Here is a 26,182-nt window from a genome sequence, read left to right on the forward strand (position 1 = left end):
GGTAACGAGTGTTTCGTCGTATGTGCTGGACATCCCGAACACAGCCTATGAGAGTTGCTAGCTTGCTATACGCTCTCTGGTCTATGCTGCTCTGCCTGTCTTGCTCGTCCTCTGCCGCGGAGACACTTGCTCCCTCTGTTCTGATTTTGACATCTTGCTTGTAATATTTTACCACTCGTCTTATTTTAAATAAATATATAAATATAAAAAACGAAAAGTTATGCTTAAAGTACTTTTAATAATAAAGTAAGTAAAAAATAATTCTAAATTTTTTTAATAAGACGAGTGGTCAAACAGTAAAATGTCAAAATCCCTAATAACTTATACTTTCTCTGTTTTATATTATAAGCCTTTATAGCATTACCCACGTTCATATATATATGTTAATGAATCTAAACATATATGCGTACCTAGATTCATTAATATATATATATACATATACATATATATATACATATATATATACATATACATATATATATATATATACATATATATATATATATGTATATATATACATATGTATATATATATATATATATATATGTATATGTATATATATATGTATATATATATGTATATGTATATGTGAGAATGTGAAGGATGCTGGGAAGTTTTATAACCTGAAACGGAGGTAGTATTAGTGACGGAGGGAGCATAATAGATAAACTCGTTGTCGTCGTCCCGTGCGGTGCGGCCCCCGCTACCCGCCGCGCGATGCCCCCTCTTCTCCGCCCGCCTGATCTAGGGTTTTACTGGAGCCGCCGCGCGCAGCGACCAGCCGACCACGGACGAGGACGAGGGGATCAGGTGAGCCCGCCGCCACTCTCTCCCCCACCCCTCCGAACCCGTTCAATTCAGCTCCCCGCGGATGTGATCTTGGTTAGGGGCTAGGGTTGGGTCGGTTAACGAAGATCGGTTCCGCGTCTCATCGTGGCGTGTGTCTTCGCGTGTGTGTGTTGGGTTGGGGGGAGTCCGCGCATGCGTTGTGTGGGTTTTTTTTTTTCAATGCTGGATGCGATTGAAATTGAGCAGAATGCCCAGTTTACTCATTCAGACCGAATGAGCTTCATTTACTCATTCATCTAGTGTTGGTGTTGGAAGTTTTGAAGACCTGAGTATGCGGTGGCTATATAATGTTTTTGTTGCAGATCAGTTAGCTTTGCTGGTTGGACAAATCGAGTCCTAGATATCTTGGATTTTTCTTTTTTCCATAGCAGAAGGTTGTGGGTAAAGGTGGTGCAAGACAACATGGAATATAAAAGGCCATTGTATTCATGCTGGCTGAATAAATACTAGTTTCTCGCACACATTATCCAATGGACTCTGTTTTTTCATTGTGCATAGGCGAAGGGGGTTATGTTGTTTAAATAAAGCATTAGGGCACCATTATATTTCCATATGCACGGACTATTTCTCATTATATATTCTATAATTGACACTGAACCAGTAGGGTCTGAAAAGGTCATATAAGCTTAGCTGTGAGTAGCTCAGATATTCTTTTCCTATTTATTTTGGCTGAACAAATTTAACAATTTTAGCTAATATTCGTTTCAATATATCTTAGATGCAAAAAAAAGATATGCCTTGATGCAAAATTTAGTCGCTTTTGCTTGCATCGTGTAGATTTATTGCTATTGTGCCCCTATGCTCTGGCCTCCAGGCTTACTCACGACAGGTGATGGAACTACCAACATCTGTAGCTTTCCACCCATGCAGTCTTGTGCCAGGCTGGTTGCATGCTTTAGCTGTTTTGCATGTGTCGTCTGTCCTATTTTTGTTTTCTTGATGTCAGTTGACCAATGGAAAATCTTATGAGTATAGGATTAAACAATGGTCTAAAAGTCGGTGCTAGGTACTGGGTAGCCACTGTAATTTGGTGCTTCCCTGCCTTGGGGGCTCTATATTGCTATGTAATGTTATATTGTCTTCTTTCATGTCATATGCTTCCCAACTGCTTGAAACTCCATAGTCAAGTTTGTTCTAGGCTGTAGGCACCGCCTAGTTGACATCTAGGTGCTAGGTGCCAGCCTTGCTGACCCTCTAGCGCCTAGCGGCTTCTTGAACCAATAGTATTAAAGTGAATAAGTGTTTTAGCATTTGTTTTGGAAGATATAGCTTTACTACGGGGTATGAATACCATTATCCCAAAGAGTTGATTGCATTTTTCAAATTTTTTTAGATGATTGATCCGTAATTTTCCTGGTTGATCATGATATTCTTTACATTGCACATGCCATGATATAGATTTGAATGTTCCCAACCAATTAGTTAATTGCACTGCCATCCTGTCCTATGAGAAGTTGAAAATACTGGCTGTATATGACTAATAAGCACTTGATTGAGTTCTTCCCTCTGTTATTTCCTTTGGTATGTCTTAGAGGTAGATCTATAGGGTGCTTTTATGCTATTCTCATATCACCAAACCAAAAATTCTGCGCATTCTTACTGGATAACACTAAACAGATAACATGTCAACCACTTTTGCAGAGAAAATTATGTCTGTGACACGAGCAAGCATTAAAAGTATCACATGTACTTTTGCTGTAGTTGATATATGACGGAACTAACCTTTTAATTGTTCTGATTAGATATGCAATTGGGGGCAGCAAGCTAGAGGTGGCAACTGCATAATTTGCAAGAAATTGTAAGTTCTCTTGGAAAAGTCTGAAATGACATGTATTCATAATTTTATTGATCCTTTAGTTCTTTCTAGATGGAACCCACTTAGCGTGATTATTGCTATAAAGAAGCCACCACATGAAGCGACATCGTCAAGTTTTCACACAGATGGTCCCTAAATGTGTAATTTCTTCCCGCACAAACCATTTTCTTGCTCTAGGATTAGGAACTTTTCTGTGAGACGACTGTCAATCCACATATCGCAACCACAGTGCACATATCGATGCCCCACATCAATGCGCAAAGATTTATCTAGTTACAGCATCAGTACAAACCACCATACACGCATACCAGTGAGGCAACCAAAATCAAATATATGTTTTAGGCATTAATCTTATTGGTTGGAACTATTTTTCTTGTTCATTCTTGTTGACGTACATGGTTCTAGTTGCTGTAGCTATATAATAACTTAGCTGTTGGTAAAATAATGTTCTTGTGACTTGTGAGAGGTGATTATTCAATGGCAGCCTTGATTCCAGGATCTGTTACGAACACCAAATTTTGAGCTAAGCGCATAAGCAACTTTTCTCGTATTTAAACTGCACTTGAAAGAGGAACCCTTTTAAGTTAATACTCCCCCGGTCAAAAGTATTTGTCGTTTAGGACAAGATTTGGTCAAAATTTTAAAATTCCAACAACCAATTTTATGTTAGAATAAATGTATAAAATCTAATAAGTTTATGATATTACAATAGTACTTTTCGAGGCAAATTTATGTATATAATTTCTTTTATTTTTAAACTAAGCATTTAAGAAACCAATGATGGTTGGAATTTTCAAAGTTTGATCAAATCTTGGTCTAAACAACAAATATTTTGACCAGAGGTAGTATTAACGTTAAAAAATTAATATGAAGTAGCTTCATGGTACTTGGAAACAGAATATAGAATGTAAGTTCTATATGTTTTCTATAGGGACTATCTATATTTATGGCACCATATGAAAAAAATAGTTAAATGTTTTAGCATGTACTATTTACACCGTAAATTCCATATCTTGGTCCATATATTTACACTGTAAATTACAACTTACACTGTAACTTAAAACTTACACAGTAATTTTCTCTAATACTTACATATATACAATAACTAGAAAGTACTAGTGCAAACTTACATTAAAAGGTGATGGATCCAAAACAAGTAGCAAAAGGGCACCAATTTCAATCATCCAGATGCATGGTGAACCTAAGCTGCATGTGAACCTAATCATATTGGCATGAACGTCCAGATGCATGGTGCCATAGGCTCAAGGCAAAAACGAGCGGTAGAACTACGACTGAAAACAGACCAAAACAGAAATATAGCAAAATCGTTTTCTATATATTTATTCTCCATATGTAAGATCATTGGGGGTGCCAAGTTACCCACTATCCCAATTCCGCATCCTTGGTCACGTGGGTGGCTCATTTGTGAACTTCTAATGTATCACTGGATATTATTCTGCTGTTTAGCATTTTAGATCATCGGCAATTTCCTTATATTCCAAGCAGCTTCATTGCATTTCAAAAGTAACCACATGCATCTACCAAGTTCAAATCAATACAAGATCAAGTGCCTATGTTTGGCGCGATACAAATAAGTGCTGTGCACTCTCTGCCCTGCATTATTTTGAACCACAAGAACTACATAGTCTTCAGAACAGCAGAATACATGACATAAACTCTGTTCTGGTTGAATGGGTTCCCAGCAACTTGAACAAAAAACTGAACTAAACTGATAAATTGTTCATGCAGAAAATATTGCATGGGTAATGCTTTGAAGTTTAGCTTCGAGGTTTTATAGTGACACCAAAGAAAATATGCCATTAGTCACTTAATCTTAGCGTTTGCCATCCTCACTTGGGCTGAAGTCTGCTGCAATTTGAATAAACTTTTAACAATGTGTTGTAATGTGTGTCTTGGTATCTGAATTTAAAATAACAAGAACTCACCCTGGATTTGGTGTTCCTGACTACTCCTTTTCTACATTCTCTGGCAGACTTAGCTCAAGATTAGGGCCAATTTCATTATCTGTAATCAGAAAGCTGTGCTGGATGGTAGAACCTGTTGGATGCCCATTACTCTTTGTCTTATATACCTGCTAAAATAAATAAAAAAAATGACATTTTGTAATTTGCATACACCAGAAAAGTGAATTGAGAAAATATCACTTGTAGAATCTGCATCATTGTTTGGCAAAATGTTTCTGCATGCCTCAACCTTTTTCTGTAAATTGATGTTTTCTTGATGGACAAGGCTGACTTTCTTGTGTAGTTCCATGTTTTCCTGATGTATGAGGCTTCCCTACAATTCAGTGAGAAGTTTGTGCAGTGTCAAGCAAATTATCTCACTCCAATAAGATTTGGACCAAGTAGACTAGTGTACATAAGTAATGTTGAGTGAATGTGCTAAGTGGTAACAACCTTCCTGCTTAATTCTTGAATTTGATCCATCATGACATTGTCCTGTAAAGTGAATGTTAGTCAAAGTAGTTATTGATATTATGTCAAGGAAGAATTAGAAGTGGATGGACTGTTAACAAATTGTAATTTAACCTTCCTCAGACGGATATTTTTTAAGCTCATCTCCAGCTTACTTTCCAAATTTTGCAAGTCTTCTACATCCAGACCAGAAAGCTGTTGTCCCAACAACTGTCTGCAATATCACGTCATGCACAGTCATTATTTGAATGCTACTCCCTTCATCCTAAAATAAACCAACTTCTAGAGTTCAAACTTTGTCCCAAAATAAATCAGTTCCTACCTTCTTACCTACCAGCGATTCTCAAATTGAGAAATTTTATCCCTTCAATACCCTTTACCTACCCAATGACCAACTCATTTACCTCCACATTGGGATGCTAGGAGCTTTTTTTTTTTTTTTTTTTTTTTGGGGGGGGGGGGGGGGGGGGGGGGGCACAGGGAGTAAATGTTATCGCACTTGTTATAAACCTTTTGTTCAATTTTTAGTTTTTTACACGCACACTGTTTTTAATGTCGTTAGATGCAAATATTCATATACCTGAATTTAGACCTAGAAATTAAATTGCTATGACCAAAAACCCAAATGTCCTGGCACCTGCTACCATGATGCTGAGAAACGTATATATAGTTTATAAGATGCTTCTTAGTTTATCTTTGCAGAATCTGATTATCAAATCATACAGGTTAACTGAACTAACCATATTATCTAAAATTCTGTGTGCAAGGACACCACTTTAATCAAGTGAAATGGACAATATCATTGCTTTTCACTCCAGTATTTTGTAAGGTTGTTTGTCCAAATATTGTATGCTAGCAACACCACTAATTTGGCCATCAAGGCATCAACTATCTATGGTGACAAGTTTAGAATTAAGCATGTACTAGGAGTATTACTAAATGGGGAGAAGCATCAAACATATATAACTTATGTCAGTATCTCAAGTGATCTATTCAGCTCCTGATTATCAAATAATACAGGTTAACTGAACTAACACGTTATATTCAATTTCGTCTGTAAGGACACCCACTTTAATCAAGTAAGAAATGGGAACAGATAATTGCTTATTAGTGTGTTTGAAGGTTGTTTATCCAATACCATATGTTAACAGTGCCACTAATTAACCATTTGCTATCTTGAGTGATAGGAAAGGCAAAGCATGTCCTAAGGGTGTTACTATCAGTGATTATGGAACAACTAGTGCAACTTGAGTTTCTTTGTTTTTATTGCTTGACTTGAGGACATTATATAAGTCTCGGTCTGTATACCTGAAGACACGACCGAAACCTCCAAATTTCGTTTTTGGTAATATTGGTCTTATATGGTGCATAGCACAGTAGATGCCTAGAGAGCCATAATGTATAGTTATAGTTCATGGTTACACTGATAGTTGTTTCATAGTGAAACCATGTACTCCCCTCTTTCAAAATATAAGGCTTATTTTGAGTGGGCACAAGAATTGGGAAGAGTATAAAACCAAGAGAAAGTGGAGTTAAATATGAACATACACTCAAATATCTCAGGAATAGGGAGAACATGAGTAGTGAGATGGGAATAATACGGAGACAATTTATTTTTTTTAATGTTCTGTTTAATTTTTGGTACCTAAAACTTGTTTAATGGTTCTCAAGTGAATCATATGCACTAGCATACTAGAAAACAATGAAAGACACAGTCCTCATTATTTATTTACTTTTATCAATTTATCAATTATTCAAATTCATAGAACTCATGCACATTTATGATTTATTGTAGGTTGGCTGAAGATCATACCGATGATATTCTTGCAAGTTATGCAGTTGCTGCCTCAAGCTTGCTGCCTCCTGTTGCCAAAGCTAGTAAAATGAAAACATTAAATTAGTATAGCTGGACGGTTTTTCTTGCAGCCTTATGTTCTTCTCTTCAGCTCATGAATTTCTATTTATCATAGGTAGAAAGTGGCAACAACATTAGTATGAGCTTTCCAGTCAAAAAAAAAAAACACATTAGTATGAGCTAGCAACACTTTTGAGTTTACATGTTCTGAAAATGCATAAGGATTTCAGATTAGTGAAATTAAGTATTCTCTAGTCAAATATATTGGACGTTGGGAGGACAAAACTTAGCTCTCCCAACATCAATTATATTTGACTGGAGGGAGTATTTGGGTTTTTATTTTTTAAATTTCTGGTGGTACATGTTTGAATCGTCAAACCGGTAGTGGTTCCTTTGACATCATTTGTCATCCTTCTTTAATTAACTAGAATATTCATCTTATGAACTACTCTGATAATATTCTTCTTAATTACATCAATTTTTTTTCTTTTCCATCTTTTGTGATGAGAACCAGGGTTTACGATTCCGACGAAATCCGGTTGGATTTCGCGAAATTTCGATATTCCGACGAGGTTCGAAAGTAGAAACCGTCTGAGATTTCGAGAAGTTTCATCCAAATTCAAATTTGAATTGATAAAAAAAAGAGAAAAACAAATAAAATCTTATAAATACTATGATATTCATAGAACCTATTGGGATATAAATATTCAAAAAAAAATGTATTGTGTGTATTTACTGAAACTTATATCAGGAAAGAAAAAAAATAAAGAATTAAAAAAAAGAAAAACACTTACATGGGTCGGATTGCATGTACTAGGCCTAGTTAGTAGTTGGTCCAAATTACAGATTACAGATCGAAATTTTGATGATTTCGATCGGAATTTTGCCAAAACGACTGGTTTTCAAGAACTTGTCAACAAACTTAGGGAATTTGTATTCAAATTTTGGTTTATGAAATTTGTTCGGAATATACCGGTTTTCCACCGGATTTCGCGAAATTCTGAATTCCGCCAGTGCCCGAAATGGAAGGGCTTGTCGGAATCGTAAATCGTAAACCCTGATGAGAACTATTCTTTTCAAGCTTTCTTGTTGGGTGCTTGTATTCACTTGCTATTTTCAGCTATTTCACAAAAGCATACAAAAATACTCCCACTTCTCTATGGAATGAATTAAGATGATAGAACACGGAAATCTTTGCACAGTAAATTAAATAAAACATTGAGTGGGGGTTGAAGTAGCAGAAAACCCCCCGTGTTATGGCTTGTGAATTGTTGGCCTTGTGGCCATAATCTTCGATTTTATGGTTAAAGTTTTGACAAAACCCTAATCCATCCAAACCCTAAGTCTCATGGGGGCCAAGGTACCACTTTATGATAAATATTTTGCAGTGATCCAAACCATCCTTTTGTTTTCCTTTGTTTTTTTTAATTGTACATTGTTTCTTAATAATAGTATAGAATCAAGTTTAAAATGTCCAATAGTAACTTGTAATTGGCAGGGTTTACGATTACGACAGACCCTTTCGTTTCGGGCACTGGCGGAATTCAGAATTTCGCGAAATCAGGTGGAAAACCGGTAAATTCCGAACAAATTTCATAAACCAAAATTTGAATACAAATTCCCTGAGTTTGTTGACAAGTTCTCGAAAACCGGTCGGTTTTGGCAAAATTCCGATCGAAATCATCGAAATTTCGATCTGTAATCTGTAATTTGGACCAACTACTAACTGGGCCTAGTACATGCAATCTGGCCCATGTAAGTGTTTTCCTTTTTTTAATTCTTTATTCTTTTCTTTCCTGATGTAAGTTTAAGTAAATACACACAATACATCATTTTTTTTTGAATATTTATATCCCAATAGGTTCTATGAATATCATAGTATTTATAGGATTTTATTTGTTTTTTTCTTTTTTTATCAATTCAAATTTGAATTTGGATCAAAGTCCTCGAAATCTTAGACGGTTTCTACTTTCGAGCCTCGTCGGAATGTCGAAATTTTGTGAAATCCGATTTTATTTCGTTGGAATCGTAAACCCTGGTGATAGTAACAATCTTAGGTTGAGATCAACATATCCAATCCAACAATTGTAACCTACTTGGTACATATGCTCCATAACAGTAACTGCAATGAGTTAAGAAAAAAAGGTCACTGGAACGTGTTGGTTCTCTACCCTACCAATTCAATGGTAGTGCCAAAATCTAGGTAAATTTTGACACTACCAATTATTTGGTAGGGTAGAATTCATATAATGTGTTTGGTTTGGTACCATTTGCTACCAATATGCTTGTTATAGTGAAGAAAGTTCTAGAATGCTACCAAATTAGCTATGGGTATTGCCAATACTTTGGCTCTAATCCAAACCAATCAAACTACTATTTGAACTGCCAAACAATTGGTAGGGCACATTTTGGCATCGATCCAAAATGGCCCATTTTGGATTGAAGCCAAAACATGACCTTACCAATCTATTGGTATCTTGAAGATATTGTATGGTTGGATTAAAGCCAAATCATTGGTAATGCCCATTAACAATTTGGCACTAATCTAGAACTTTCTTCTCTATATCATCAATATTTGGCTTTATATTGGTAGCAATTCAAATATGTACCATGCATCTCTACCCTACCAAAGAATTGGTAGTGCCAAAACATGCCAAAAATTTGGCACTAGCAAAGATTTGGTAGGGTAAAGAACCAAACAGCTTTTGTTTCAGTCAGAAAGTTAAGTGGGGCAAAAAGATTGCCCAAAATATTATGAAATACCTCTCGATATACCTTTGATTTCACAATATGTTGTATTAATTTATGTTTTACAGGCATACAACAGATCCAACTTTCAATGACATGTTTATTGTTTAGTTTAGCTACAATAATTGTTGGGTAGTTGTAGAGCAGCACATGGTACTTATGCCACAAGCCCGCAAATAAAATAATTCGCATTTGCTCATCCTAATTCATGCTAGCATCTCTATTGCAGAACAATTTTGATACTATTTTTTTTTTAAAATTAGCCTTGAAAATGCCACTTCCCCTAAGGAATGACAAATGCATTTTTTTTTACAAATGCAAAAACTTGCAGGTAGACACATATTTGGCAGGTGAATTCGTGTCATATGGACATATCTTTCATTGGAAGATATGTCCATATGTTGGAGCTATTTCACCAGTTCTTTCATTGGAATAATGTTAGCATTTAATCAGTGATATAGGAGATGATTCACCTTCAACAAGCTCTCATTTATCATCATGACGAGTCAGAAGAATCCGATTGTCAAGTTACGCCTTCTACCATATACTCCCCACCAAAAACAGCTACCACTGGTAAATAAATTGCTTTCTGTTCTAATTGGTGCCTGAATTTCTGTATGCTAGATCTGATTGTTTGTTGCTTTCCTGGTATTGTGTAGTTTTTAGTTATGATGTACATAATCCTAAGTTAATCCAGAAATTAATTTTTGAGTTCTTTCTGGAGTTTATTCAGTAGTTTATAGGTTGTGACCACCAGTGTCCTTTTATGGCTGAATACAACTCAAAGAATCTTCATGTTGGAGTTGGATTCACTTTGGCAGTTCATACAGTGGATGCTGATAGATGCGCTCGATTATTCCTGTCGATAGCATCCTAGTATTGTGTCTTTATATAGCTATATCTAGCATTTTCATGTAAAAGCTATCTGTTCTGTGGATGGGTGCTCTTATTGGTTGCAGCAATCAGGATAATCAGCTAAAATAATGATATATTGCAGCCTTGTCAGCCTTTATTATATACTGGGTTCCCTAAATTGTCATCTAGTCATTAGTGCCAAAGTGCATGTAGTCTTCTCTGATCGTTATTTATAACTTTATATGCCAATGGATGTTACAGACAACGTAGTGTATGTCAATCTATCTGGCGTTTTATTTATCAGAATACTAGAAGAGAATTTGCACCAGTGGTTCAAGTAAATCCCTGAACATTGAAACTAGATAGTTTGGGCTTTTTGGCCCCTAATCTTGTTTGATTGATACAAACAAGTCAACGGGTCACAAGTGCTTTTGACTGACAGACTACATCCGTTTCTCTCCTCTCATCTTCACTCTTCCCCATCGAATTCTCCTCTCATCTTCTTCACTCTTCCCCATCTTTGACCAAATTAGCCGCATCCTATGCCTGGTGGAATATTCTGACACAACATAGCAGTGTGGCTTGTTTCAGCAGAAAATTATTTGACAGGCGTTGATTGCAAAGCTGTCACAGCTGCACCCATCTGATCAGATATAGGTAAACTGAGATGTGGTTCTCAGCCAGTGGGAATGATGTACAACCACGTTGTCATTCAGGGGAACTAAAAACCATCTACTCCTGTTTTTAGCAACTCACATACAGTACAGATACCTAGAATCAACAGATATCCCTACTTTAACCACTTTAAACAAGTCTGAGGACATATATTCCTAGTATCAATGTTCATACACTTGAACCAGTAATGCAAGGTTCAGGACATACAATGCAATTTACTCTTGTTTTCTTTTATAGTTCATTTGTCCTCATTTTGGTCCCTGATTTAAGTTGGACATTCTTATCTCACTAGACGGTTGGGTAAGTAATGTTAGGGGTCAAAATATAGTGGAGTTATGCTATCCAATCTTGAAAGCAATGTAGAGCTTTGATCTGTTACTATCCAGTACTACAGTGAACAGCTAGACTTGGAGCTAGTGATTTACTCCCTTATTGGATACGGATATTGAAGTAGATATGGGCTGGATGCCTATACTATGTAAATTCACCCATTGACGGTTCATTGGCTCAGTCAGATAGAGAACATGCCTGCTTAACTGAATTAGTGAAAGCAAGTCAAATAACTAAGTGGCAACTCTTATCAGCAAAACTAATTTGTGATTATGATCTGTGGCTTGTTTATTTCAACCATTTCTTTTATATGAATTGCGTGTAACTCAGAATTTCATGTGAATACTGAGTAACTAGCACATCTATTTTGATTTGGGCCCAATTTTTCAACTGGCAAGAAAGAATTGGAGTACAAGATCAAAGGGTGGGAGTAACTCTTAGTCTTAGGCATCGGGATTGGGCAGGATTTGTTGTGCACCTAATTTTCTTTCATTTCTCGTACTTGAACTTGTTTGTGCATATAAGTATGTGATCATCCAACTATTTCTAAGAGGAAATTAGCCACAAGCAACAAATAGGAAGTTTTTATATTCATACCTTTGCCTCAGAACTTGCGTTCATGGTTTGATGGGGATCTTCTTTCGTCTCATTGTATCTCTCAATTATGGATTTCATGCTGGTTGAAAAAAAAAATCAAGATCCCATTAGAACACATGTCAACACATGCCACAGTAGTGTTGAATGCTATCATATAGCTCCTGCAAGCTTATTTTGTAGTACATGGGCATCAGTATGTAAGATGACAAATGCAAACTTTTAATGAAGGCCTAGTTCTTTGACAAGTAATCCACGTGGATAGATAACTGTAAGGTCAACACAAAGAATTAAGTGTGGAGTGTTTTGAGTTAATTGGTTCTTACTGCTTAATTTCCTGTTATCTTAAAACTTCCTGTTATCTTAAAACTAGACACTGTTCTCCTAATTTGTCATCCTTTTCCTATTTAGTTTGTTGTTTTCTACGAATCTTGAGCTATTTGTATGGAGAAAAAGCAGTGACAATGGTAAAAGATGGTTTTGAAGGCACTACAAGACATGCCTCAAGTTATAACCGTGCTGTTACGAGGATCCAAGCATCCAAAACACTTGGAAGATTAAGCTTCAGGCGTTGTCAACATAATGCATAATTAGTTGCATACTTCAGTGGATGATTGAACGGGATGTTTGGATATGCAAATATTTCTATGCATCCGGACTGAATACTTTCTGAACACAAAGCAAGCCAACCTGCCATGGCCATGACACGATGGTTCTATCCATATTTTCCTATTTGTCATGTACGGCTGGGCTGGGCCTAGCACCAAAACTATTCGTTGTTGTTTATTATTATTAGGTAATTAGGTTATTCGTAGATCATGGTTGTTTATTTTATTATGAACATTTTGATAACATTTTTTTTAAAAAATTAAAGCCTTTATTTTTCCGATCATGTGGAGGACGCACACTGATATATACGTATATCACACGTTATATAAGAAACGTGCTTGAACACACGGGCAAGAGATAGATACTATATAGGAGTAGCGATGAATCCATAACTTCACTAAATTAAACGTGCACCCATATGTGAGTAATCATGAGCATCAAGATTTAAATTCTATCAGAGTTGCTCGCCCACCCCCTTTCAAGAAAAATCCATTAATTAATCTTGTTACATAGGAGTATCGTTGTGAATAGCATGGCAAACAATACAGTTGTCTCCTGATATGTCCTAGCTCCTTGTATAGATTCGTTGGATAATGTGTCCCGGATAATGTGTCCCATCCAGTTTCAAATTGCTATATTTTGAGACAAAAGGAGTAACTTTTTTTCCCCTTTGGATTTACTTTGAAACCTATTTTTAAGTTTCAGAAAACAACGTATCTATAGATGATACATAATATCTTACTATATGTAGTTTAATAAGCCAGGATGAACAATGTAGAATTAATCATATTCTTTTGTACGATAACATAATAGACTTCGACAATTGTTGAGGGACATAAAGTAAAGATCTTGATAAAGCTGTTGTCCTAGCTACATGTATCTCTCTACCACCAGGTTGATTCATTGAGTAGCTAGTGAGGGAGGAAGAAAAAAAAAACAAGCGTTCTTTCATTTCATTCTCATTCACCAAGAGATGGAAATTTTGAATATTGTACGAATCCTTATACATTGTAGTTAACGACAAGTCCATTATCGCACTAAATTCAATTTGAAAGTACTGAGAATAGTGATAAATCTTTGATCATATTTCTATTAAAAACACACGTATATTACACATGTGTAATATTATTGGACATCAGAATTTAAATCCTATCATACAAAGACATGCACCTAGCTATGACTCAATCTTATCTATGATAGTTTCCATTGATTTTGAGGAAATTTTAGCACGTTCTGTTTGAGGATTCTCCTCATTCAAGGGTTGGAATGGTCTATTGATCGCGCAGAACCATCCAAAAATTACTTAAATCAAACCAGTAAAGTCGATTTCAGAGTAAGAATCTAAGTGGTCCAATCACCGTACAGATCTCTCCAAAGCAAACGCATCATGTACCAAGTTGGTACGAGGTATCTCTGCTACTTGCACATCATCACTGCCCTAAACTAAAGTCAACCAAAGCGTTCTAACTTCCAAGACATGCTTAACCCCGTAATTAGCAGATCTAATTAGGAGCTTAGATCCTAATTAAGCTAACTAATGTGGGAGTGAAGCAAAGAAAAAAAACAAATACCTGGAGCTGGCAAAGTCATAGAGACGGCTGGTGCTGGAGAAGACGAGGAGGCCGACCTCGGCATCGCAGAGGATGGAGAGCTCCCTCGCCTTCTTGAACAGCCCGCTCCGCCGCTTCGAGAATGTCACCTGTCGGCTCGTCGCGTTGTCGATCCTCTTTATCTCTATCTTCCCTCTCCCCATCTTCCCCTTCGATCTCCTCCTCCTTTTCCCTCTTACAGATCTACGCAGAAATAACAATTAGCAGCAGCAACAACCTCGGCTATCTTTCAAGCCAAGCTCTCTATCTATCTCTAATCTTGTGCTAATCTCCTTAGAGTGCTCTTTACAGGTAGCTCTATTTCTCTAATCAAGGCTGGTTAGCTAGCTAGGTAGCTAGCCCTGATGCACTACAACTTCTTCCTTAAGAAAGTATTCCAAGAGAGGACATAAAATAAAAAAAATATATAGTTAAACAAGTACAGGGCGCGTTTGGAGGCTGCACGATGCAGGCAGGGTCTTCCAGGATCAATCAATTAATCCCTTTTTTAGCTTTCGTCTACCTCGTCCTCATTTGTTAATGTGCCATGATAAACATATCAAAACCTTCATCGTATCGATGGCCGACGCGTGCATGAGAGGATGCCCCATCATAATGCTGCAAATTAATTGATTAATTCAGCTGTGTTTGTCGTAAGCTATAGGTTAGCTTCTAATTTAATTAGGTTGCTAGCTAATGCGGTTTCCTTTATTGTTTTTCTGAGTTTCGTTTTTGGAAAGGAAGGTGTGATGACTGACGAGGTTCATGAAGATGTGGAATAATTAGCTAAGTAAAGCAAATCTTCATGATACTCTGTCACCCTAATTAGTCTTGCTGGCTAATTAACTAGCTGGCCCTGCCTGCCCTTTTTTGCAAAGCTTATGGACTCATGAGTTGGCTGTCTTCACTGGTGGAGAAACCATCTTTCGTCGGTCGGCCGATTTCCACAGTAGTCCCGGATGCAATAAAAACCGGGGCTAAAGATGTTCTTTAGTCCCGGTTCAAAAGGGTAACGGGCATATTTGATCTTTAGTCCCGGTTTGTATTACCAACCGGGACTAAAGATGATCTTTAGTCCCGGTTCGAATGCTGTCAGGGTCTGTCAGGCCCTCCCGGTATCTTTAGTCCCGGTTGATAACACCAACCGGGACTAAAGATGCTAACTTTAGTCCCGGTTGGTAATACCAACCGGGACTAAAGATCCCGGTGATCTTTAGCCCCGGTTTGTGCTACCAACCGGGACTAAAGTCCCACCCCTATATATATGTCTTCTTCCTCCTCCAGCTGCCCGAGCAAGCTTCAAAATTTCTTCAAAAAAGAGGGGAGGTCATGCCAAAATTTCTATTGAATTTATTTTGGTGATTACATACAAATCGGAGGTGCCTAAAAGGTTTGCAACTTCATCCTCCAATGTTTTTTTTTGTCATACTACATTTGCACCTATGTTTTGCACACTTTTTTTGTCTCCAAAATGTAGTTGTAAGTTGATGAGAGAGAAAATGTGTGTGGGGAAGAAAGAATATATAGAAATTTAGTTCATTTGCTAAACAAGGTTTTATAAAATAGTTGAGAAGGAAAACTCTAGTGAAAGTTAATCTTAAATAATAGAAAACAAACTAAAATGAAAATTAAAAGAAGTAAAACACATTAAAATTAGTTTATTACTTAACAAATAGTTTTTAAGAATTATTTGGTGTAATATTTTATGATTTTTGTATGAATAAAGATATCTTATAATTATTGTATGACTGTCATTATTGTAAGAATAATTATTTGTGTACGGTTTTTTTGACTCATGTAGATGGATCGGCAATGGATGTACGCTGACCGGCGGTCCAAAGAGTTCATTGACGGCGTGCACTATTTTTTGAGAGTGGCCGAAGCTAACAGGAAAAGGGGTTTTATTTGTTGTCCATGCAATAAGTGTAAGAATCAGAAGGAGTATTCTGCATCCAGGACTATTCATTTCCACTTGTTTGAGTCGGGGTTCATGCCAAGCTATAATTGTTGGACATCCCACGGAGAGCAAGGTGTTGAAATGGAAGAAGATGAAGTGGAAGACGACAATATTCCGGACTTTGCTCAATTTGTTGGATTTGAAGGAAATCAAACGGGCGAGGAGGAAATAGCTGCTGATGGTAACGACGTTGCGGATGATCTTGGTCAAATGTTGCAGGACGCCAGGGAGGACTGCGAAAGTGAAAAGGAGGCCCATAAATTGGACAAGATGTTGGAGGACCACAGAACTTCGTTGTACCCAGGTTGCGAGCAGGGGCACAAAAAGTTGGATACCACTCTGGAGTTGTTGCAATGGAAGGCAAAAAATGGGGTTAGTGACAAGGCATTTGGCGATTTATTGAAACTCGTCAAGAACATTCTTCCGGGGGGAAACAAATTGCCCGAGACAACGTACGAGGCTAAGAAGATAGTCTGCCCGTTAGGACTGGAAGTTCATAAGATTCACGCATGTCCGAACGATTGTATCCTATATCGCGGTGAGGAGTACGAGAACCTAGAAGCATGCCCTGTTTGCAAAGCACTACGATACAAGATTAGACGGGACGATCCAGGAGAAGTTGACGGGCAGCTAACAAAGAAGAGAATTCCTGCTAAGGTGATGTGGTATTTCCCTATAATACCACGGCTAAGGCGTTTGTTCAGGAACAAGGGGAATGCTAGAATGTTGCGATGGCACGCTGAAGAGCGTCAACAGGACGGGATGCTGAGACACCCCGCCGATGGTTCGCAGTGGCGAAACATCGACAGAAAATTTAAAGAATTTGGAAAGGACGCACGAAACATACGGTTTGGTTTGAGTACGGATGGCATGAATCCTTTTGGAGAGATGAGCAGCGGCCATAGCACTTGGCCCGTTACGATGTGTATCTACAACCTCCCCCCCTGGCTATGCATGAAGAGGAAGTACATAATGATGCCGATTATTATTCAAGGCCCCAAGCAACCTGGTAACGACATCGACGTGTACCTAAGACCACTGGTCGAGGATCTTAAACAGTTGTGGAAGAAGGAAGGTGTCCCCGTGTGGGACGAGGACAAACAGGAGGAGTTTAACCTACGAGCGCTGCTGTTCGTAACCATCAACGATTGGCCTGCACTTAGCAACCTATCCGGACAGTCCAACAAGGGGTACAAGGCTTGCACTCACTGTATGGATGAAACAGAAAGTACGTATCTTAAGCACTGTAGGAAGGTTGTATACATGGGTCATCGTCGATTCCTTGCAGCAAACCACCCGGTACGGAAGAAAGGCAAGCACTTCGAACATAAGGCCGACCACCGTACGAAGCCTAAACATCGCAGCGGGAAAACAGTGTTTGCTATGGTTAAAGATCTTAAAGTAGTGTTCGGAAAGGGGCCTGGAAGCCAGCATATAGAGAGCGAAGATGGTCACGCGGCGATGTGGAAAAAGAACTCTATATTTTGGGAGTTACCATATTGGGAATTCTTGGACGTACGCCACGCAATCGACGTGATGCACCTCACTAAGAACCTTTGCGTAAACCTTCTTGGCTTCCTAGGTGTATACGGAAAGTCGAAAGATACACTGGAAGCACGTAATGATCTGAAGCATATGGAACAACGCGGCGACCTTCACCCGGAACCAAAGGAGAAAGGAAGCCATTACTTGAGTCCAGCCAGCTACACTCTTAGCAAGGCAGAGAAGGAAAGTATGTTTGAATGCTTGGAGAGCATAAAGGTACCGTCTGGATACTCCACGAATATCAAGCGAATAATAAGCACGAAGGAGAAGAAGTTCACAAACCTAAAGTCTCATGACTGTCACGTGTTGATGACACAACTGCTACCAGTTGTAATAAGGGGTATCCTTCCAGACAATGTCCGGGCAACAATAACAAAGCTATGTGCATTCATGAACGCAATTTCGCAGAAGGTCATCGATCCGGATAGATTAGATGCCCTTCAGAATGAAGTGGTGCAATGTCTCGTCAGTTTTGAGTTGATATTTCCACCTTCATTTTTCAATATAATGACACATCTGCTTTGTCACCTTGTGAAAGAGATCCGTATTCTCGGGCCTATGTACCTACACAACATGTTTCCTTTCGAGAGGTACATGGGCGTTCTGAAGAAGTATGTTCGTAACCGTGCTCGTCCAGAGGCAAGCATCGCCAAGGGTTATGGAACAGAGGAGGTCATCGAATTTTGCGTAGAATTTATCGAAGACCTTCGCCCAATCGGGGTACCGGAATCACGCCATGAAGGGAGACTACGGGGAAAGGGAACTCTCGGAAGGAAAGCAATTATGACGGTAGACAACAATTTATTCCGTAAAGCCCATTTCACTGTTCTGCAACACTCTTCATTGGTAGCTCCTTACATCGAGGAGCACTTGGCTCTAGTTCGCGCCAGGAACATCGGTAAGTCCGATGTATGGATTACACGGCATCACATTGATACTTTCCCCGCGTGGCTACGACAACATCTCATGGGTAACGAGTCGATCAACCAACAACTTGCCTTCCTGGCGAGGGGACCGTCTGGGTCGATCGCGACATTCCAGGGATATGAGATCAATGGGTACACATTCTACACGAGAGCCCAAGACATGAAGAGCACGAACCAAAACAGCGCTGTTCGTGTCGATGCCATGGGACACGATGGAACAACTGCCACGTATTACGGTGCCATCGAGGACATATGGGAACTTGACTATGGTCCTCTCAAGGTTCCTCTGTTCCGGTGCCAATGGGTTAGGTTGACTGGTGGAGGCGTAATGATTGATGACAGTGGGATGACAACTGTTGACCTTAACAAGGTTGGATACTCGGACGAACCTTTTGTCCTTGCCAATGATGTAACGCAAGTCTTTTTCGTGAAGGACATGTCTAGCAAAGGAAAGAAGGGCAGAGGGCCTGATGAGCCTAAGCGTCAAGTGGTTCTCCCAGGCAAAAGAAAAATCGTCGGAGTTGAGGACAAGACTGACGAGGATTACGATCAGTTGGATGGGCAACCCCCTTTCACGGTGACGATTGACCCTAGCATCCTCCTATCAAATGAAGACACCCCTTACTCACGCAGCGATCACAAGGAGGGAACAATAGTGAGGAGAAAGTACGTGCGGTCAACCGTCACCGCCGATGTAATGCCGTAATTATTGTGTACACGATGTAAACTATTTTGGATGTATTGATTATCCATATAAATCAATTGATGTATGGCATATGTTAATTACGCACGATTATTAGAGGTTTCAACAAGTTCAAATCATGTATATGCTAGTTATATGTGATACTTACAATTTTTAAAAGTTTTAAATCACACAGGTGGCAATTTCATATGTACGTTAATTAGAGTTTTTAACATTTAATTTACTAGCATTCATATGCTAATTATAATTGACTAGAGGATTTTTAAAAGTTTTAAATCACGCAAGTGGCAATTTTATATGTTAATTAGAGTTTTTAACATTTAATTTACTATCATTCATATGCTAATTATAATTGACTGGAGAATTTTTAAAAGTATTAAATTTAATATATTTTTAAAACTATCATTCATATATTAGAGTTTTTCACAATTTAATTTACTATCTTTCATATGCTACTTATATATGACTATTCGAATTTTTAAAAGGTTTAAATCATGCATGTGGCATTTACATATGTTAATTAGAGTTTTTAGCATTTAATTTAATATAATTCCTACGCTAAGTATATATGATGATTACAATTTTTATTAATTTTAAATCATGCAGTATGTACATACATATCTTAATTAGAGTTTTTACCAATATAATAATATCATTCATATATATGCTAAGTATATATATATATATTGGAATTTTTATTAATTATAAGTCATATATTTGCTTATTACGATTTATCCACTTAATTTATTACAGACAAAAATAATTTTTCGAATTAATTGTCATTAATCTTTGTACTTTAAATAATGTTAATGCATTAACTTCTATTTTATAAACACATATGTAAGCGAAAATCATATGCAGTGCTATAATCTTTAGTCCCGGTTCTTAACCCTAACCGGGTTTAAAAAGAATTTCGAAATAGCGGGAAAAGATATTTACTCCCGGTTGTTGAGAACAACCGGGACTAAAGATATCTTTAGTCCCGGTTGTTCTCAACAACCGGGAGTAAATATCTTTTATTTTCTCCCGGTTGTTCTCAACAACCGGGACTAAAGATATCTTTAGTCCCGGTTGTTGAGAACAACCGGGAGTAAAGATCCGGGGGTATATATATTCCCGGTGCGCCCTCGTCTTCTTCACCAACACTTAGACGTTTTCGGCCGATCGATCTCTCTCGGCCTCTCTCCTTCGCCGCCACTGCCTAGGGCAAATCCCCGCGCCGACGCCGCCGTATCTCGCCGTCGTCTCGAGCTCGTCGTCCTCGCCGCCGCCTCCGCCTCCTCCGCTGCCGCCGCATCTCTGGGGTGAGAGCCGCCGCCGCCAGATCTCCCTCTCTCGATCTCTCCGATCTCAGCTCGATCTCTCTCCGTCTCTCTCCGTCGCCGCCGCCACGCCACGCCGCCGCCGCCACGGCCCCGCAACGCCACGCCGCCGCCGCCGCCGTCGCCACGCCACCGTCGCCACGCCGTCACCACGCCGCCGCCGTCGCCACGCCGCCGTCGCCACGCCGTCGCCACGCCGCCGCCGTCGCCACGCCGCCGCCGTCGCCACGGCACCAACCGCCGCCCCGATGCCGCCACGGCCCCGCAACGCCACGCCGCCGCCGCCGCCGTCGCCACGCCACCGTCGCCACGCCGTCACCACGTACGCCGCCGCCGTCGCCACGCCGCCGTCGCCACGCCGTCGCCACGCCGCCGCCGTCGCCACGCCGTCGCCACGCCGCCGCCGTCGCCACGGCGCCAACCGCCGCCCCGATGCCGCCACACCGCCATTAACGAACGAGAACGAGAACGATCGAACGAACGAGAAGCGAGAACGAACACGTCAACGTACGTTGCCGTGAGAACGTGAACGAGAACGAGAACGATCGAACGAACGAGAGCGAGAACGAACACGTCAATGTATGTTGCCGCGAGAACGTGAACGAGAACGAGAACGATCGAACGAAGACAAGTGAGAACGAGGGAACGAACGTGAACGAGCTAGGGAACGTGAACGAGCGAACGAACGAGGACGAACGTTAACGTGAAATGCAATATATATATATATATGTATATATATATATATGTATATATATATATATGTATATGTTACTTCTCATTTATCCTAATACATCTTTTTGTATCTTGCAGAAAAGACGTGTTGTCGGAGTCGTCCGTCAAGCCTGAGTGGAAGAGCTAGCCCTAGAAGGAATTGGAGCAGGCAAGTGACGTAATAATATAAATGATTGTTATATTTGTAATGCAATTAATTAAGATTATTAGACCTGTAATTAGACTTATCATATAAGATTGTGTAGTGTTCTAATATTATTTGAGTTTTAATATAAGATTACTTTATTTGTAATTAGACTTAGTATGTAATTATTGACTACGGAAGTGGTGCGACAAGTAGCAATTGACTATTGTAGTCTTAATTAGACTTAGCATATACGCACGAAACACTTAGCATACATGACTATTTTAGTCTTAGCATGTAATATTATTTGAGTTTTAATATAAGATTACTTTATTTGTAATTAGACTTAGTATATAATTATTGACTACGGAAGTGGTGCGACAAGTAGCAATTGACTATTGTAGTCTTAATTACACTTAGCATATACGCACGAAACACTTAGCAGACATGACTATTTTAGTCTTAGCATGTAATTAATATTATTTGAGTTTTAATATAAGATTACTTTATTTGAGATTAGACTTAGTATATAATTATTTACTACGGAAATGGTGCGACAAGTAGCAATTGACTATTGTTGTCTTAATTAGACTTAGCATATATGCACGAAACACTTAGCATACATGACTATTTTAGTCTTAGCATGTAATATTATTTGAGTTTTAATATAAGATTACTTTATTTGTAATTAGACTTAGTATATAATTATTTACTAGCTAGGGTTGTATAATATACGTCACCTAGACTTAGCACGTAAGGTTGTGTAGGGTTCTAATGTACGACATTTACACTTAGCATACATGACTTAGATTGTTAAAACATAAATGTCTCGTGACTTAGCAGATGTTTCTTGTATCAACAGATGGCTGACCGCGATGAGGAACAGATATTGTACGATACAATCGCGGAGGGAAGCAGCCAGTACTGGAATGAAGAAGAGGGGAACGAGGATCCAAACCAGTACTTGAACGAGGAAGGGAACGTGGAGAGGGATGCGGAGGGGAACCAGCAGGGGCACGTGGAAAGGGATGTGGAGGGGAACCAGGAGGAGGAGGCTAGTGGTAGTCAACCCTCCGTTGGACAGAAGAGGGCACGCGGGCAACGAGGTGCAGCGAAGAAGCTTGAGGGTCGGCACATCATAACGGAAGTGGAAGAAGATGGACGTCCTAGTGCCCCGGCCGAAGCCGCCAAGAACTATGTACGTCACAGCGGTTGGGTTGTGCGGGATAACGTGCCTGTCAGTACGGTGTACTGGCGAAGAACAAGGGCACGAGGAGATCATGAGAGCTTTGTCCCAGATTCGGAGAAAGAGATGCTGTGGACCACAATGCTCGAGACATTCACCCTTCCTGCGGGTACAGAGGACAAAGTGAAAAGGTGGACTCTGAAGAAAATGGCAGAACAGTTTCAGAACTTCAAGGGAGATCTGTACAAGAAGTATATACTGAAGGGGCAGACACCGAACTTCGACACATTCCCAAAGCTAAGGGATCACTGGGACGAGTTCGTTGCATATAAGACAGGTGAACAAGGGCAGGCGATGATGGAAAGAAACAAAGAAAATGCCGCCAAGAAGAAGTACCATCACCACTTGGGGTCAGGAGGCTATAGCGTCGCGATGCCGAAGTGGGAGGAGATGGAGGCTAGCTTGATTGAGAGGGGTATCGAACCGGCAACAGCCAATTGGCCGGAACGATCGAAGTTCTGGTACTATGCTCACGGTGGAACGCTCAACCCAGCTGATGGCTCACTGGTATTCGGCGTTCAGATACGAGAGGCTGCGCAACGACTAACAGATGCAGTGGAAGCCTCCTCTCAGGGCACGTTCCGACCCGACAGAGATAGGGACGAGCTGACACTCGCCCTGCAGACTCCAGAGCATCCAGGACGAACACGAGGGAAAGGGGTGATTCCTTGGAAGATTGGTTTCAAGGAGGACATCCACACGTACAGGAGTCGGATGAGGAGCAAGAGAGATACCGAGGCGAAGATTGCAGACCTAGAGTTCCGGGTATCGAGCTACGAACTCAACATGCAAGAGGAGGTGGCAAGGAAGGTTGATGAACGCATGGCCGCACATCGGTCCCATGATCCCCAGCCGACCATTCCTCCTGCAATGGTGAGCCCGTCAGGAAACCGTAGCAGCTGCGCCTCAACGGGGCAGGTAGGATCGCAGAGCATGGACGCCATGCAAACACTGGACGAATCGACCTGTCCCGTTGATGACATCACTCAGCGGACACCATGTGAGCTGCATATTCCTTTCAAGAACTTATCAATAAAGGTAAGATTTAGCCATTCCGCTAGTTCCTGCTTATATATGTTGATTACTAATAAATAATCTCTCACAACATGAAGGTGGCGTCGGGCATGGCCATCCCAACGGACCCTTCAGGTACTTACCACTGCAGGCCGATTCCAGCAGGATACTCGAAGGTCGAAGTTGAGTTGGTCGAAGGCGCGTACGAGGACCTCGAGCTGGATTACCCTGGAGGAGACGGTGAGACGCATCTACGAGACACAAGCCATGCCATTATTCTATGGCGCAGGCGGTACATCATCCTCCCTGGGCGACAAGCGGCGTCTCGTGCACCATCTCCTCCGGCTCCGCCATCTCCTCCTCATGATCCTGCACCGTCTCCTCCTCATGCTCCGCCAGCACCGTCTCCACCTCAGGCTCCAGCATCGACTCCTCCTCAGGATCCTGCACCGACTCCTCCTCGTGCTCCTACACCTACTCCCCCGCAAGCTCCTCTTCCGGCACCTTCAAAGTCAAGGGCCCCCCCAGCTGCACCGCCTGCCCACACAAGGGCAACGAAGAAGGCGAAAGTTGACGCCGCCAAGAACAAGGACCCGGGGTACGATTGCACGCAAGAGGAGCTTGACGCTTACGTTGCATCAGAAGTCAAGAGACAATTCAAGCCTCGAAGTCCAGAAAAGAAGATTCCTATAGACCCCAGTGTCAGGAACTTCTTCAGGGGTATGTCTGCATCTGTCAAGGAGGCCATCAAGCTATCGGACTATGAGCGAACGCTGAAGAAAGCATCTTCTGGAAAGTCCAAACCAGTCCCTCAGCTTGGAGAGCAACCAAACCAGGAGATCGAGCCGTTGGTGACCGGTAAAGAAATGACGATAGAACAATTTATTACTGACACCGGTCTAACTACGGGTCAATTGCTAGGAGTCGCACCAATCGAAAAGGCGGAAGTGAAATACATGTACGAACTCGGTAAACCGCTTGTCAAGCCTGAGCTGCTGCAGTCCCTACCCACACAAATGTACAAGTTCCATCAGCTGTACATGGAGATGAGCGCCTCCGGTAGAGAGATGATCGGAGCGAGGATCAGGGACACGGACTTCTTGCAAGGAGATGACATTCTCTGGATCAATTTCACACATATCTACGAACTATACCAGCTGGACGCCGTCGACGTCTCTATTATGAGTTGCTGGATTTTGTAAGTATATCGTCCAGTTCGATTTCTTACTATACGTCTCCTTTAATTAATTAGGTCCTTGTATATAAGTAGACTATAGAAAATAATATACTCCCTTTTATCGTTGTAGAATGGAGATTCAAAGGGCCCGACGGCGGAGGGTTTTCGATACTGGATTCATCGACCCTCGGAGAGTAAACGTCGCAATGCTCGACCAATATCCACAAGAAACAGAGGACAATCTCGTCCATCTCCTGAAGGCGCAGCATTACAAGACGTTCATACTGTTGCCGTACAACACAGAGTTAGTTTAATTTTACTGTCTTCCTACATACCAAATTTCATTCCCGTACGAACTTGCTAAGTGTTTCATATGTAATGCATCCCACGCACATTGCAGATTCCACTGGGTGCTTTTACTCTTCGACCTGGAGGCCTGCACCGTCAACGTATATGACTCAATGGATAAAAAAGAGTCTACGTTTGACAAGGTTTTCGAACTTATAGACAGGTACCGTCATAAGTTCCTTTGTTAATTAAGAAAATCTTGTTAATTATGTTAATTGCTATTACGAATCATAGCTTTAAACTCCATGTAGGGCTTGGTATCGGTTCCGTCATTTGGTCCGCGGCAAATGGAGAGAAAGACTTAGGCGGAAGTTCAAATTTCCTGTGAGTACACATGCTCTACATTTATATTTCTCCGATTCAAATACATACAAGTGTATATTAATTAGATCTCTCGTTGTTTGTCATTTATTTGTAGTGCGCAAAGCAAAAGCAGGGAAATAACTTGTGCGGCTATTACGTGTGCGAGTATTGCCACTGCCTTGCAAACCAAATCATCACCACAAGAGAGCTCGATGTACGTACAAATAAATTCAAAATTTCAGTACGTAGCGATTTCTTGTTTTATTACTAATCAATTTCATACATTCATATAGTTTATTCGCATGAGGGATAACCTGACCACACACAAGGAATTTATCGCGGCGGTTCAAGAACAACTCATGGGATTCATCAACGAAGAAATCCTTGATCCCAAGGGTGAATTCTACTACGACGGAAACACAATTCACCG

General features: G+C 40.2%; 2 protein-coding genes and 1 long non-coding RNA gene across 5 annotated transcripts; 2 read left to right on the plus strand and 1 right to left on the minus strand.

Moving 5' to 3' along the window:
• Nucleotides 1–672: 672 nt before the first annotated feature.
• LOC9268930 (uncharacterized) lies at nt 673–13,049 on the plus strand. Its single transcript, XR_010734363.1, has 5 exons — nt 673–810; nt 2,592–2,647; nt 6,896–7,070; nt 10,035–10,276; nt 12,569–13,049. It is a non-coding gene; the product is annotated as an uncharacterized lncRNA (long non-coding RNA).
• LOC4345644 (MADS-box transcription factor 23-like) lies at nt 4,152–14,814 on the minus strand. Of its 3 annotated transcripts, none has more exons than XM_066312880.1 (8): nt 14,338–14,814; nt 12,161–12,239; nt 6,914–6,975; nt 5,215–5,314; nt 5,083–5,124; nt 4,880–4,963; nt 4,612–4,757; nt 4,152–4,531 (listed from the first exon to the last, which is right to left on the minus strand). In XM_066312880.1, exons 1-7 carry the CDS (start codon nt 14,517–14,519, stop codon nt 4,632–4,634), a joined length of 675 nt encoding a protein of 224 aa, XP_066168977.1. In that variant the 5' UTR covers nt 14,520–14,814; the 3' UTR covers nt 4,152–4,531; nt 4,612–4,631. The 3 variants fall into 3 exon arrangements, with proteins under 3 accessions (XP_066168977.1, XP_025883353.1, NP_001409504.1); XM_026027568.2 differs by having other exon boundaries at nt 4,152–4,534; NM_001422575.1 differs by having other exon boundaries at nt 4,158–4,534; nt 4,612–4,760.
• Nucleotides 14,815–16,223: 1,409 nt separating this feature from the next.
• LOC107282049 (uncharacterized) lies at nt 16,224–17,689 on the plus strand (the record flags this gene model as incomplete). Its single annotated transcript, XM_066303332.1, has 1 exon — nt 16,224–17,689. A coding segment is annotated over exon 1 (1,344 nt), but the record flags the coding sequence as incomplete, so codon positions are not given.
• Between the last annotated feature and the right edge of the window lie 8,493 nt (nt 17,690–26,182).

This window comes from Oryza sativa, chromosome 8 (assembly GCF_034140825.1).
Source record: "Oryza sativa Japonica Group chromosome 8, ASM3414082v1".
Classification (NCBI taxonomy): Eukaryota; Viridiplantae; Streptophyta; class Magnoliopsida; order Poales; family Poaceae; genus Oryza; species Oryza sativa.